We start from the raw sequence: 12,293 nt of genomic DNA on the forward strand, positions 1-12,293 counted from the left end.
TACTCATTGCAATTATGAACAGTGACAGGTAGGGTAGAAAGTGGCTCTATAATGGTCACTGATGGGGTGGAGCTTATAATACATTGCAGGAAGAAAAATCTGAAGTGCAAGGGAGTAAGGAAGTGGAGTCTCTAAGTACTTTATCTCCTTTATCCTTGCACACAGGGACATCCTCATTTGAAAGTGAAAGTCCCTCTTAAAAGTAGTCTCTTTTTCAAATGTTTAAAGATCACTGGAGGATATCCCCCCTACACTGCATAAAAATGAAGTCCAGAGATCGGGTAAGATCTCGGACATCCTGACTTTATTATAGTGGGGCACACGTGAAAGAGGGAAGTCACCTCTTTAAATGCTAACCACTATGCCATGTTTGGCACGTTTGTAAGCATTACTACCTCAGTCCTGAGGTCATGAGTTCAATTCCTGGCAAAAGCATTATCTCTGTAGATTGTATGTACTGCCAATGTCTATGGGAGTTTCATCCAGGTGCTCTGGTTTCGTCCTACACTCCCCCAAAAAAACAGGTAGGTTAGTTGGCTTCTGGCAAAATGAATGACTACGGTGTCCACGTAAAAGGGAATATAGATAGTAAGTTCTACTTGGTAAGGGATTGATGTGAATGACTGAAATATTCTTTGTAAGGCTCTGTCAGGGGGGTTCAACTGCAGCCCTCAGCTGCTGTAGAACTACATAGTAACTAGCATGACTTGCCACAGTTTTGTTATTAGGGCAAGCTAAACCTGACAGGAGTAGTTCCACAGGAGCTGGAGGGCCACATGTTGAATACCCCTGCTCTGCTTAATGTGTTTGCCCCATATACAGAACTGTTAATAAATCACATACTCTTAGAACCTAGAATGGATGAAAATCAATTACATTTTGTTACCCTTTAAGTTCCTCACATAGGGTCTGATTCATGTTTGTAAGTAAAGTAAAAAAAAGCAAGCAACTGGGCAAAGCAAAGTTGCACTGCAGGTGGAGACATGTGCAGAGAGAGTTAGATTTGGATGGGGTGTGTTCAAACTGAAATCTAAATTGCATTGTATATATAAAGCGATCTAACATTTTATGGGTTACATGCAAAAGCAGACTTTAACCTGCACAAAAAAATATAACCCACCCAAATCTTAATCTCTCTGCACATGTTACATCTGCCCCTCCAGTATCCAAGTCACAGCGAAGGATACTTCTCACAATTCAGCATTGCTCCTTTGTGGGGACAGCTCTTCTGAAAAAAGCCGCTTCCTCCATGATCTGTAACACTACTGGCGATTATCAAACAACTGCGCATGGATCGCAATGCGCAGGTGCAAGGCCAAACTTTGAAAGAATGGTGCAAAATTTAAGATCGCTAGACATATGCAAGTTGATTGGTTGAGGACATTTGTGGGTGGTAACTGGCCGTTTTCTGGGGGTGTCAGGAAAAACGCATGCGTTCCCAAGCGTTTTCTGGGATGGTGTGTGATGGCTCCGGCCCCGATCAGCCTGTTTGTATTGCACTGTAGGTGCAAGTCCTGGTCTATGCACAGACTGGAAAAATCATTCAATAGCGAGTTGCGAATGGATTTGCAGATGTCCGCTGTCTGGCGAAGTTTTCGCACGGTGTACGCATGCATTTGCACACTTGCACGGGGCAGGTTTTCACTCTCTATGGGCGGTGACTATCTGATCACAGACCTCTGCAAAAACGCAGAGGAGTGATCAGGTCTGAATTAGGCCCATAGTTCTGTGATTAACCCAACATTTTGGTAAGCTAACAGGAAGAAGATCCTTTAAGTATCTTCCCTGCAAAAAGTGATTTAAATTCAAAAGTTCCCTATAAAGAATGTGATATTGTAAGCGCGACAGGTGACCCTGAGGTGGTGGAGTAATGGATAACGATTGGTGTTTTCTTGAGTTGATGTGACATTAAGTTAGAAATTGTGATTCATCCTAATGTGATTCTATATTATTAAATCTTCTATAGATTTTATGAAATAATGCTTCTTTTACTCATGTCTGTCCTTTTACAGGCAAACAGGGCCCTGCAGCTGATGAGAATCTATGCAAGGTCTGCATGGATTGCCCCATTGACTGTGTACTTCTGGAGTGTGGCCACATGGTAACCTGCACAAAGTGTGGCAAGCGTATGAGTGAATGTCCCATCTGTCGACAGTATGTAGTGAGAGCTGTACACGTCTTCCGATCTTGAGTTTCTTGGTTACAAATAAGCTAATGATTGAGCCTTAGTACTGGCCAAGGCAAAGAGGATGCAAGTAAAACATCAGCCAATTCCAGAGTCCCCATTATGTGGCATGGAAACATATACTACTTTCTTGGTATTTCGTATCCTATGTCACTGAGTGCTTTGAGGTACCAGGTTCTCTGTCCTAACTGGTGTGTGACCATCAGTTGTGACGGTACAGGTTATAAAAACTCCCAAATTACTTTTTGAGAATTATATTTTATATAAAACTCTTTTATATTTATGTAATAGAGCAGTGCCTTTTATCTTATGTCTTAAGCCATTTTGGTGTTGGCTGAGCTGTGATCATTTTCAGGTTTGGTTTTTTAATACTTGGAGATTTACTCATGAGTGGTTTGAGAGCCAAAATACCAGGTTTATTAACCAGCAATTTGGAGATTGAAAATGCAAGATGTAGGTGATATGTGGTGGTTTGCAAAGTTCCAAATCACCTGTGATTGCGAGCAAACCAGTAGAAAAGACTATTTATTTTAGACCCGTTTCTGACAGGGTGCAGTTTAAGTTGTCTGCTTCATCAGACAGAATAAAAGATAAATATTAAATTGGGATACAACATTGGCTTATTAATATGGGGACCATAATTATTATTAATTATTCCATATTCATTTATATCAATATTGAGCTAATACAAATATTTTTTATTATGGGGGAAATATGACATTATTTTATTATGAGAGCAACATAAAGGTGTTAACACATTATTTTAGATTGACCAGACTGCTCAAACCACATGCTGTTCCAGCTATCGGGCTAATCAGAACTATATCTACATTGCACAACTTGTTTTTTGCACAGGCATAAAAATGTTTATGTCCGTTTCCAAATTGCCATTATGAAGTAAGGCGGTTTTGCCTTTTAATCTCAATGTACAAACCACACATAGAGTAAATCTGCCAAAACCATCAAATTTGTTCTTTAGTAAATCTAGATCTTACAATTTAATTTCCCATATTCCTGGGTGGAGAGACCAAGGGGTATATTCAATTGAAGTCAAAAGCTAGCGTCTGTCAAAAAGACGGCAGTTTTTCGACTTTTTTTTAGGTCAGAAGCGGTTCCGACCTATTCAATCTAACCCCAAATTAATCAACAAGTTGAGGAATTGGACTTGTCGAAAAGCACGTGGATCGGCGGAATAGCTGCCGATTCACGTGCTTGTGTCGAAAACAGTTTTGGCCCCCTTTTCGACCATCTCAATTCGACTTAAAAAAAAAGTTGAAGTGAGAAGCGGGAGCAGTGACAGGGAGAGCCGCGGGCAGATGGGGGAGAGCAGCGCCAGAGGATGTCACAGCCGCTGCTCACAGCAGCGTCCACCCGGCTCCAGCAAGTGAGACCTCGCTTGCTGGAACCGGGCGGCGGCTGTGATGCGGAGAGGCAGAGACGGGGGGGAGAGCCGCGGGCAGATGGGGGAGAGCAGCGCTACAGCAGCGTCTATATAGCCGCTGCAGTAGCGCTGCTCTCCCCCGTCTCAGCTCCCGCATCTCAATTCAATTTTTTAAAAAGTTGTATTGAGATGACGTATTGAATAGCCCAGGTCGGATCCATTCCGACAAATGAATGTCAGAGTGGATCCGACTTCAATTGAATATACCCCCAAAAGTGGGGAGAACTTTTTTTTTTTTCTTATTCTCCTACTCAAAGGAATTTAAATGTAAGATTTCTAATACAATATTTCTATGAATAAGAAATACCCAGCTTTGAGTGTTTAGCTGCAATGGTATTAGACTTTGCTCATTACAGCATCTCTTAATTAGGAGCAATCAATAATAAGAGCTAAACTTTTTGTTTTGTGATTACTTTGATTGTCTTTATTTGCACTGCAAGATGCAATATGCTAAGTGACGTTGCATTTCTTATTAATTGTGAGCCCAAAACGATTTTCCATTGTAGCGGTTTATAATACCAGTTTTAGACTTTATCTTACAGAGCTATATAAAAAAACACTATGGCTAATGCACTTCATACTGGGGATTTCCAACAGCTTTAAACTGAGTTCTTTACATGTCTGACTGCTGCTTATATGTGTATTATTGAAAACTTGCTTCCTGAGCACAAATATAGGAAAAAATCTTTTATTTTTAAACAGATCCAATATTTTGTAATACTGTTTTTAAACTGATTATTGTGTGGATAGGTATTAACAATGTCAATTAAATGGCAGAGGGGATTGTGCCTTTACATAGCCAGCCTTGTATATTGCAGCATATTGCGTACCACCAAATATCTGCTTCTGTAAAATGGCCATAAACAGGCCAGTTGTACAGATGTGTCCTCATACATCTAACCTCAGTATGCCATGCAGCACAAGATGCTTGGCATGAGGGAGCCCCCAGGTCCTATACAACTCTGCCAACGTCGGGCGTCTTTTTGCTGCAAATGCCCAAGGAGACTGCTGATTAATTTGATATGACGCTTGTATATCTGTGTGTGACTGAATCTGTATACGGAGCAGAACAGATTTTGTATTGGGAAAAACTGCTACATCGTGTACACTTTGTGTGCACTTTGTGTACAGATTCAGAGACTCAGTCGCACACAGACATACACGTGTATCAAATTAATCAACGCAGTCTCCTCATTTTCGGCATAAAAGACTCATGCCTAGAAGATTTTCACACGACTTTTGTGTGCCAAGAGGGGCTGAGGACATATCTATAGGAATATATTTTGCAATGTCTGTATAAGATGATCTAGATTCTAGATGTGCCCACATCATATCCACCAGTACTTATTGCGGTATATACTATGCTATGACACGACAGTACACTGCTGGTCTAGGCAAAGTGGCATAATTGGAGTGTAAAAACATTCATACCATTTCTTTATATAAAGCTTGTAACTGCAAGCAGGACGTTTATGGTGAAATAATATCAATGTTGTGTTTAATGTTATGCAATTAAAGTAAAGGCTAATGATTAAGTTAGAAACTTGAATGGAAACTCCACTGTCAGATCTTTGTAATGTCCTTGGCTAAGACCAGATCTGTTTATATAAAGTTGTATCCAATACACAGACCCAACATTATCATATCCATGGTCAAAGAAAATGAAGAAATTTGCCTGGATAATCATATTCTGTGGAGTTGTCCCCCTTTAAGTACTCCCGGTGGGTGCCAGTCACCTTTGACCTCAGCTGCTAAATGATACTCATAATTACAAGGGCTATACCTTTCAACTGGACTAATGGGTGCTGTGCCTGTTTTTAATAAACATCCTACTGGACATATGTGCCTCTGATCATTAACCAAGCGTTAACATATTAATAGTTTGATAATTCAGCTCCAGGTTGTGGGATATTTTTACATTACAGACTTCTGCTTTATTTTTGTTTTGTAATAAAGTAATTTGATAAAATGTTGTGGTCTCTTCATTTATCCATACAACATAGAAGCTTTATTATGTTTTGGTCTTATATTTACACTTAATATCTGTGGGAGCTGGTTTGATGCTTGCCTGGAGTAAGGACAGACTCGGTGGGTTAAATTATAATTTTAAATAACTGCTATTTTGGCCTGACCAAATACCTTTTCAACAAACCATTTCATTAGACTAAGCTACTTGTAGTATTCTCAAGGTTTTAAATGTTAGTATAAGATACAACACCTAGAACTGTGGTTTTTGAAATTAGGTTTATTAACCCTGTAATGTATATTAATGGGGTTTATGTAATAGCTTCCGATTTGTAATAGGCTGATTAAGCCTTATAACTGGTTGCTGCTTTAAATTTAGCTGCAATCTCGCTGATATCCTGAAGCTTCCCTGAAATCTGAAGCTGTTGCATAAAACCCCATGTTTGGTGACCAGTGCGATCACCAGTCATTAATTTCCTACACTTCAGATAATTCACAGAGCCCAGGGATAAGGAAGAACTCCCCAAACCTCACAACAAAGCAGGGCGCTGATCTACTAGTGGAAATGGAAATTTTCTTAAGTGTTTTCAAATTGGTTCAGCTGCAGTTTCCGCCTCTGGAGGTATTGTGGACCTAGATAATGTAATGGAAAAACAAAGGGATATGCGGAGCGCTATATAAATTCAAAATACTGGGAATTATCCTCATGAAGGCTTTTCTAATAAAGTATCACATAAAACATATACACATACATATTATAATACATATTTTTCTGAATTGTATTTTTATTATTATGTAATCTAGGATGCTGTTGGACCGCCACGCCAGAGATGAGTTTCTTGGGCCTAGGTGCCTTTGCAGTAAGAATATATAACTTGCAAAGTGAGTCAACGCACGGCACTCCAGTGTTTATTTCAAATTAGTGCAGTTTATTGTGTAGCGTTTAGGAGAATTAATCACCATTTTTTTTTACAAAGCATAAATCCACTTATACTTGAAAAAGGGGATTAATTCTCTGAAATGTTGCACAATAAAAACACTAATTTCCATTAAAAAAAGTCTGTTTATTTACCGATTTTCAGTCTCGTATCAGGACAAATGAGGTACACATTGTTTTTGGTGGGAGGTGGCCTGGACTGCACACCCTAGCTTTTTATAATGGGATGTGCTACCTTGCTGGGACTTAGTATTACAATATAGGAACAAGAGCGCAGGTGCACCATACACCATTAAATCGGTGTTAGGCAAGTGAAAGGCTTCTGAGTGTTTGACAGAGGACAAGCAGTAAGGTGTCAAGGGTTAGGAGTTGAGGTTAGCTGAACAGTGTTACAAGTGTAAAAGGTGTGAAAAATACTACATAAATAAAAACAAACACAGGGTGATATAGGTGTTAACAAAAAACAATGTGTCACCACCTTACATTTATTTTTAAGTTCAGATTGAGGCACTAAATCATTATTCCTCAGTGCTATTTGCGTGCAAATATTGAGGCCACTGTACAAGGTTTTTTCCCCCCTCCTCCAGACTACACTCCAGTGTAGTCACTGTTACCCACTGCTGCTGGCATCCGCCGATTAGTACAGCGCTGGTGGGGCTTCTCTCTGGAGTGCTTAGTATGCAGTCCTTGCTAGGTTCTTAGAGCTGGTTATGTGGCTTAACATCCGCATAAGTCTTAGAGTTGGGACTCTCCTGTTTGCAGCTGGTTATGTGGCTTTAAACAAGCATGTGTGTCCTCTAATATAATGGGGCTCTTTTGTAACGCGTTTCTCCGCCTTTATATTCATTTCAGCGGCTTCCTGAAGGCAGATTAGAAATAATCTGCCGAAGGAAGCTCAAGAGTGTGCCTGAATTCTTGCCAGAGATTCCAGATCCTATCAAACTTGAGTGCATTTTCTTTTGATACATAAAACATTCATGGGAGATGGTGACATTAACCAGGGCCACCCAGTAGGGAATGGAAGGAGAAGCAGGATCCATCCATGTTCTATCAATACAAATGCACGTCAGAGTTAAGATTGTTCATATCCAATTTTAAAGGGGAGGGAGATATCAGGGCAGAGACCAAAGAGGCACAGATAAGGTGCTAGTAGGGGAAACCTTACACCCATATTCCATATACATGCAACCATTCCAAACCAGAAGGAGGCAGCCTGTGGACAAGGCCAGAGTAAATGCCAGAAATCAGCAGAGTTCTGCACACTTGGAAAAATGGAGGAGAGAGATGCCCAAAGGGGGCAGACAACAGAACTCTATAGGTGGTCAAACACTAATCTTTGAAGAGAAAGGAGTAAGATAAAACTTAACTTTTAATAATATCTTAAAAACTCCCTAAAATAGGATGTATCGCATAACAAAGGTGAAATATAGACAAATGACATGAACATACATATAAACACTAAAAAAAAGTAAAGAAATTCTAAAAAAGTGGTCAGGTCCTGAATTCATACAATTGCAAATGACCCAAATGGATTTAGAAAAAATAATAAATGAAATAGCATAGACAGGAGTACTGGGGTGCGTTTGGAATTCTGCTTTCCCCCATTTGCCTAGGCATTGAATGAGGTGAAAAATCCCTACTAGTACCAGTCCTTAGAAAGATCAGTTAGCGTAAGAAATAATCAGTGCAGCCAATGAGAGAATTACTAGGTCACCCCTCATTTACTACTGAAATTAGAATAATAGCAAGGCAATAAGATAAACAGATCCTGGATAATCTTTAGATATCAAAATGCATATAGCTTTCTTTCTCTTACATCCTAGAGGATGCTGGGGTCCATATTAGTACCATGGGGTATAGACGGGTCCACCAGGAGCCATTGGCACTTTAAGAGTTTAAAAGTGTGGGCTGGCTCCTCCCTCTATGCCCCTCCTACTAGACTCAGTTTAGAAAATGTGCCCAGAGGAGCCGGTCACAGCTAGGGGAGCTCTAGTAAAAAAATTTTTTAGAGTTTATTTTACGGGGAGGCTGCTGGCAACAGCCTTCCTGCATCGAGGGACTGAGGGGGGAGAGCAGTGTCCACCCTGCGGGGTCTTGAGCCACTGCCTCCACTGACTGGACGTTGAGCTCCAGAGGGGACAGATTGCGCCCCGCCACCCCCTCACAGAGCTGAAGTGTGGCGAGTTAGTCACGGTCCCCCCTTACAAGCGGGGGGTCAGTGTGAAGAGGGCGGCTTAAGGGTGGGTGCGGCGCTGTGAGGGGCGCTCTGAGCCAGCAAGGTACCCTACACTGACCATTTACAGCCTGTCGGGGTCCACTGATCTCAGCCAGCACAAATTTCCTCAGGCCAGTATAATCTTCAAGAGTGGGAAGACAGCGCCATTGAAGGGGCGGAGCTTCTCAGCGGACCCAGCAGCGTTCAGTGCCATTTTTCCTGCCTGCAGTCACTACTAGTGGATGTCCAGGTCCCTCCAGAGCAACTCCAGCTATCTGTACGGTACCAGGGGGTTGTAGAAGGGGGGAGAGGCTGTATAATAGGCTGTGTCACCTATTAAGGGACACAGTCAGCGCTAGTAAGGGTCTCCCTATACTTCTAATAGCGCTGTATGTGGGTTGGCTCCAATCTCTGTCTAGTGAATACCCTGTGTGTTTGTGGGGTGTTTGGTGTGCGTGACAACATTTCTAGGGACACTGTTTCATATGCTGCAGAGGACTCCATACCATGTAATCAGGATTGCACTGTTGTAGCTCAGATCCCAGCTAGAGAGCCAGAATGGTTAGTCTCTCTGAGGGAGACTATTTCTCAGATTTCTGACAGGGTTGCTAGGACTGAGCATGCCACTCAGATCTTACAATCCTCTATGGTTGTATGGTCTGATACTGCTTCCTCGGGGTCCCCTGCGGTACATTCTCAAAAACGTGCACTTGTAATGCTTATGCAGGATGACACGGACACCGACTCTGGCACTGCAGACGGTGACGGGGATGTGTAGAGGGGGACGGCATCACTTGCTAGGGGGGTGCAGTTGATGATTGAAGATGTGAGGGATATTTTACATATTTCTGACACAGCTCCTGAGCAGGTGGAGGAGGCCTTTTTTACAGATAATAAGAAGCCCCCCTCGCCTTCCCGGCATACAAAGAATTAAACGCTATCTTTGAAAAAGCCTGGGAAACTCCGGAAAAGAAATTTGAGATCCCTAAGAGGGTCTTGGTTGCTTTTCACTTCCCAGAGGAAGATAGAAAGAAATGGGAGTCCCCGCCAATAATCAACGCCTCTGTCTCCAGGCTGTCTAAACAGGTGGTGTTGACAGTCCCGGGATCTACCGCGTTGAAGGACCCGGCAGATCTCAAGGTGGATGCTACGCTAAAATCCATTTACACGGCTTCCGGGGCTATGGAAAAAGAAAAGCAACGTCTTTTCTTTTTGAGGAAATTAAAATCTGCTAGTGTGAGTAAAGGGACCGTGGTAAATTTTTATCGTAGTGTTGTGGAGAGTGTACTGACCTATGGGATTGTCGTATGGTTCGGAAATTGTACTGTTGCAGAATGAAAGGCCCTGGATCGGGTGGTTAGGACAGCAGGTAGAGCAATTGGTGTCAGGTTGCCCAGTATTTATGAGATATATGAAAAGAGGATCCTTAAGAAATCTATGGCCATTTTGGGGGACCCTAGTCATCCAAACTACCCAATCTTTTCAAGATTGCCATCAAATAGACGCTTTAGGGCTGTCTACTCACGCACAAAGAGGCTGCATAATAGCTTCTTTCCGAGCGCAGTACGCATGCTAAATTGTTAAAATGTTTCAATCTTAGGCCTTGAAATGTAACTTGCTGCACGTTTATGTTATGTGATATGGTTTTGCTTGATTTTTTTCGTTGACATCCCTTGGTGTTTGTTAATGACAATAAAGATATATATATATATATATATATATATATATATATATATTACGGCCTACTATAGCCTGTGCATGGATTGCAAAAGCTATTGCCAGGTGATCGTTCACTCTGCAGGAGTAGTTGACCTTCGCTGGATAAAGGTGACGTTGATGTATTTTTACGCCATATTCAGGATTCTGCAGGGTTCCTGGTAGATTCCATGAAGGACCTGGGTTCCATGGCTGCGGGGATCTCCTCCATGTCCGTCTCGGCTCGCAAGGGTCTCTGGCTGCGCCAATGGTCTGCGGACGCGGAATCCAGGAAGAGCGTGGAGGGCCTACGCTATACAGGTCAGGCTCTCTTTGGGGAGGCGCTGGATGCGTGGATTGCCACAGCTACCGCGGGTAAGTCTCCTTTTCTCCCCTCAGCTGCACCGGCTACGAAGAAGCCTTTTACACCCGCCACGTCACAGTCCTTTTGGCCCGCGAGGCCTAGAAAGAACAAGCCTTCGAACACCTTCAGAGGTGGTCGTGCCAAAGGAAAGAAACCTGCTCCCGCAGGTTCCCAAACCCAGAAGCCCGCTTCTGATACCCCTAAGTCCTCCGCATGACGGTGGACAGCTAGGCCTGGAGGAGGGTCAGGTGGGGGAAAGACTCTGGCAGTTCTGCCACGTCTGGGTGTCGTCTATCCTGGACCCCTGGGTACTGGATATAGTGTCCAGGGGGTACAGACTGGAGTTTCAAGTTCCCCCACCTCACCGTTCTTCAAGTCAGGCTTGCCAGCTCTGCTGGCAGACAGAACAATTCATCTGGAGGCCATCAGAAAATTGGTGGTGTCAGAGGTCATTGTTCCAGTTCCACCTCAGCAGTGGAACAAGGGTTATTATTCGAACCTTTTTGTGGTACCAAAACCGGATGGTTCGGTACGGCCGATTCTAAACTTAGTCTTTGAACCCTTATCTCAGGGAGTTCAAATTCAAGATGGAATCTCTGAGAGCTGTCATCTCAGGACTGTCTGAGGGGGAGTTCCTGGTGTCTCTAGACATCAAGGATGCTTACCTCCACATTCCCATTTGGTCGCCGCATCAGGCATATCTCAGGTTTGCACTGTTGGACGATCACTATCAGTTCCAGGGCGCTGCCGTTTGGCCTCTCCACAGCACCAATGATCTTTACCAAGGTGATGGCGGAGATGATGGTTCTCCTCCGCAAACAGGGGTTGAACATAATGTCATATGTGGACAATCTCCTGATCAAGGCGTCGTCCAGGGAGAGGTTGTTGCGATCCATCGCGCTCACGACACAGCTGCTCAGGAAGCACGGCTGGATCCTGAACCTTCCAAAGTCTCATCTGGAGCCGACAAGGAGGCTATCTTTCCTGGGAATGATCCTCGACACGGAAGTGCAGAGGGTATTTCTCCCTGTGGAATAAGCATTGGTGATTCAAACAATGGTCCAGGATGTCTTAAAGCCTACCCGGGAATCGGATCATCAATGCATACGCCTTCTGGGGAAGATGGTTGCCGTCTACGAGGCTCTGCAGTATGGCAGGTTTCATGCTCGACCTTTTCAGCTTGACCTCTTGGACCAGTGGTCGGGCTCTCGCCTAAACATGCACAAGAGGATACGCCTGTCTCCAAAAGCCAGGATTTCACTCCTCTGGTGGCTACAACTTCCGCACCTTCTGGAAGGCCGAAGGTTTGGAATTCAGGACTGGATCCTTTTAACCACAGATGCAAGTCTAAGAGGTTGGGGAGCAGTCAGTCGCTCTGGGAGAAACCTTTTCAGGGAAGGTGGTCGAATCAAGAATCCCTTCTCCCAATAAACATCCTGGAGCTAAGGGCCGTGTACAATGCCCTTCTGCAAGCAGCACACCTTCTACAGG

At 43.2% G+C, this 12,293-nt stretch overlaps 1 protein-coding gene across 3 annotated transcripts in view; it reads left to right on the forward strand.

Annotated features, from left to right (window-relative positions):
• The window catches only part of RFFL (ring finger and FYVE like domain containing E3 ubiquitin protein ligase), a 226,003-nt gene extending 220,408 nt beyond the window's left edge, over positions 1-5,595 (forward strand). For all 3 annotated transcript variants that reach the window (XM_063953833.1, XM_063953832.1, XM_063953830.1), the window contains one exon: positions 2,013-5,595. In XM_063953833.1, coding sequence (XP_063809903.1) covers positions 2,013-2,191 — 179 coding nt within the window. In that variant the 3' untranslated portion in view covers positions 2,192-5,595. The remainder of the gene's footprint in view (positions 1-2,012) is intronic.
• Positions 5,596-12,293: the final 6,698 nt, after the last annotated feature.

This window comes from Pseudophryne corroboree, chromosome 2 (assembly GCF_028390025.1).
Source record: "Pseudophryne corroboree isolate aPseCor3 chromosome 2, aPseCor3.hap2, whole genome shotgun sequence".
In the NCBI taxonomy this organism is placed as follows: domain Eukaryota; kingdom Metazoa; phylum Chordata; class Amphibia; order Anura; family Myobatrachidae; genus Pseudophryne; species Pseudophryne corroboree.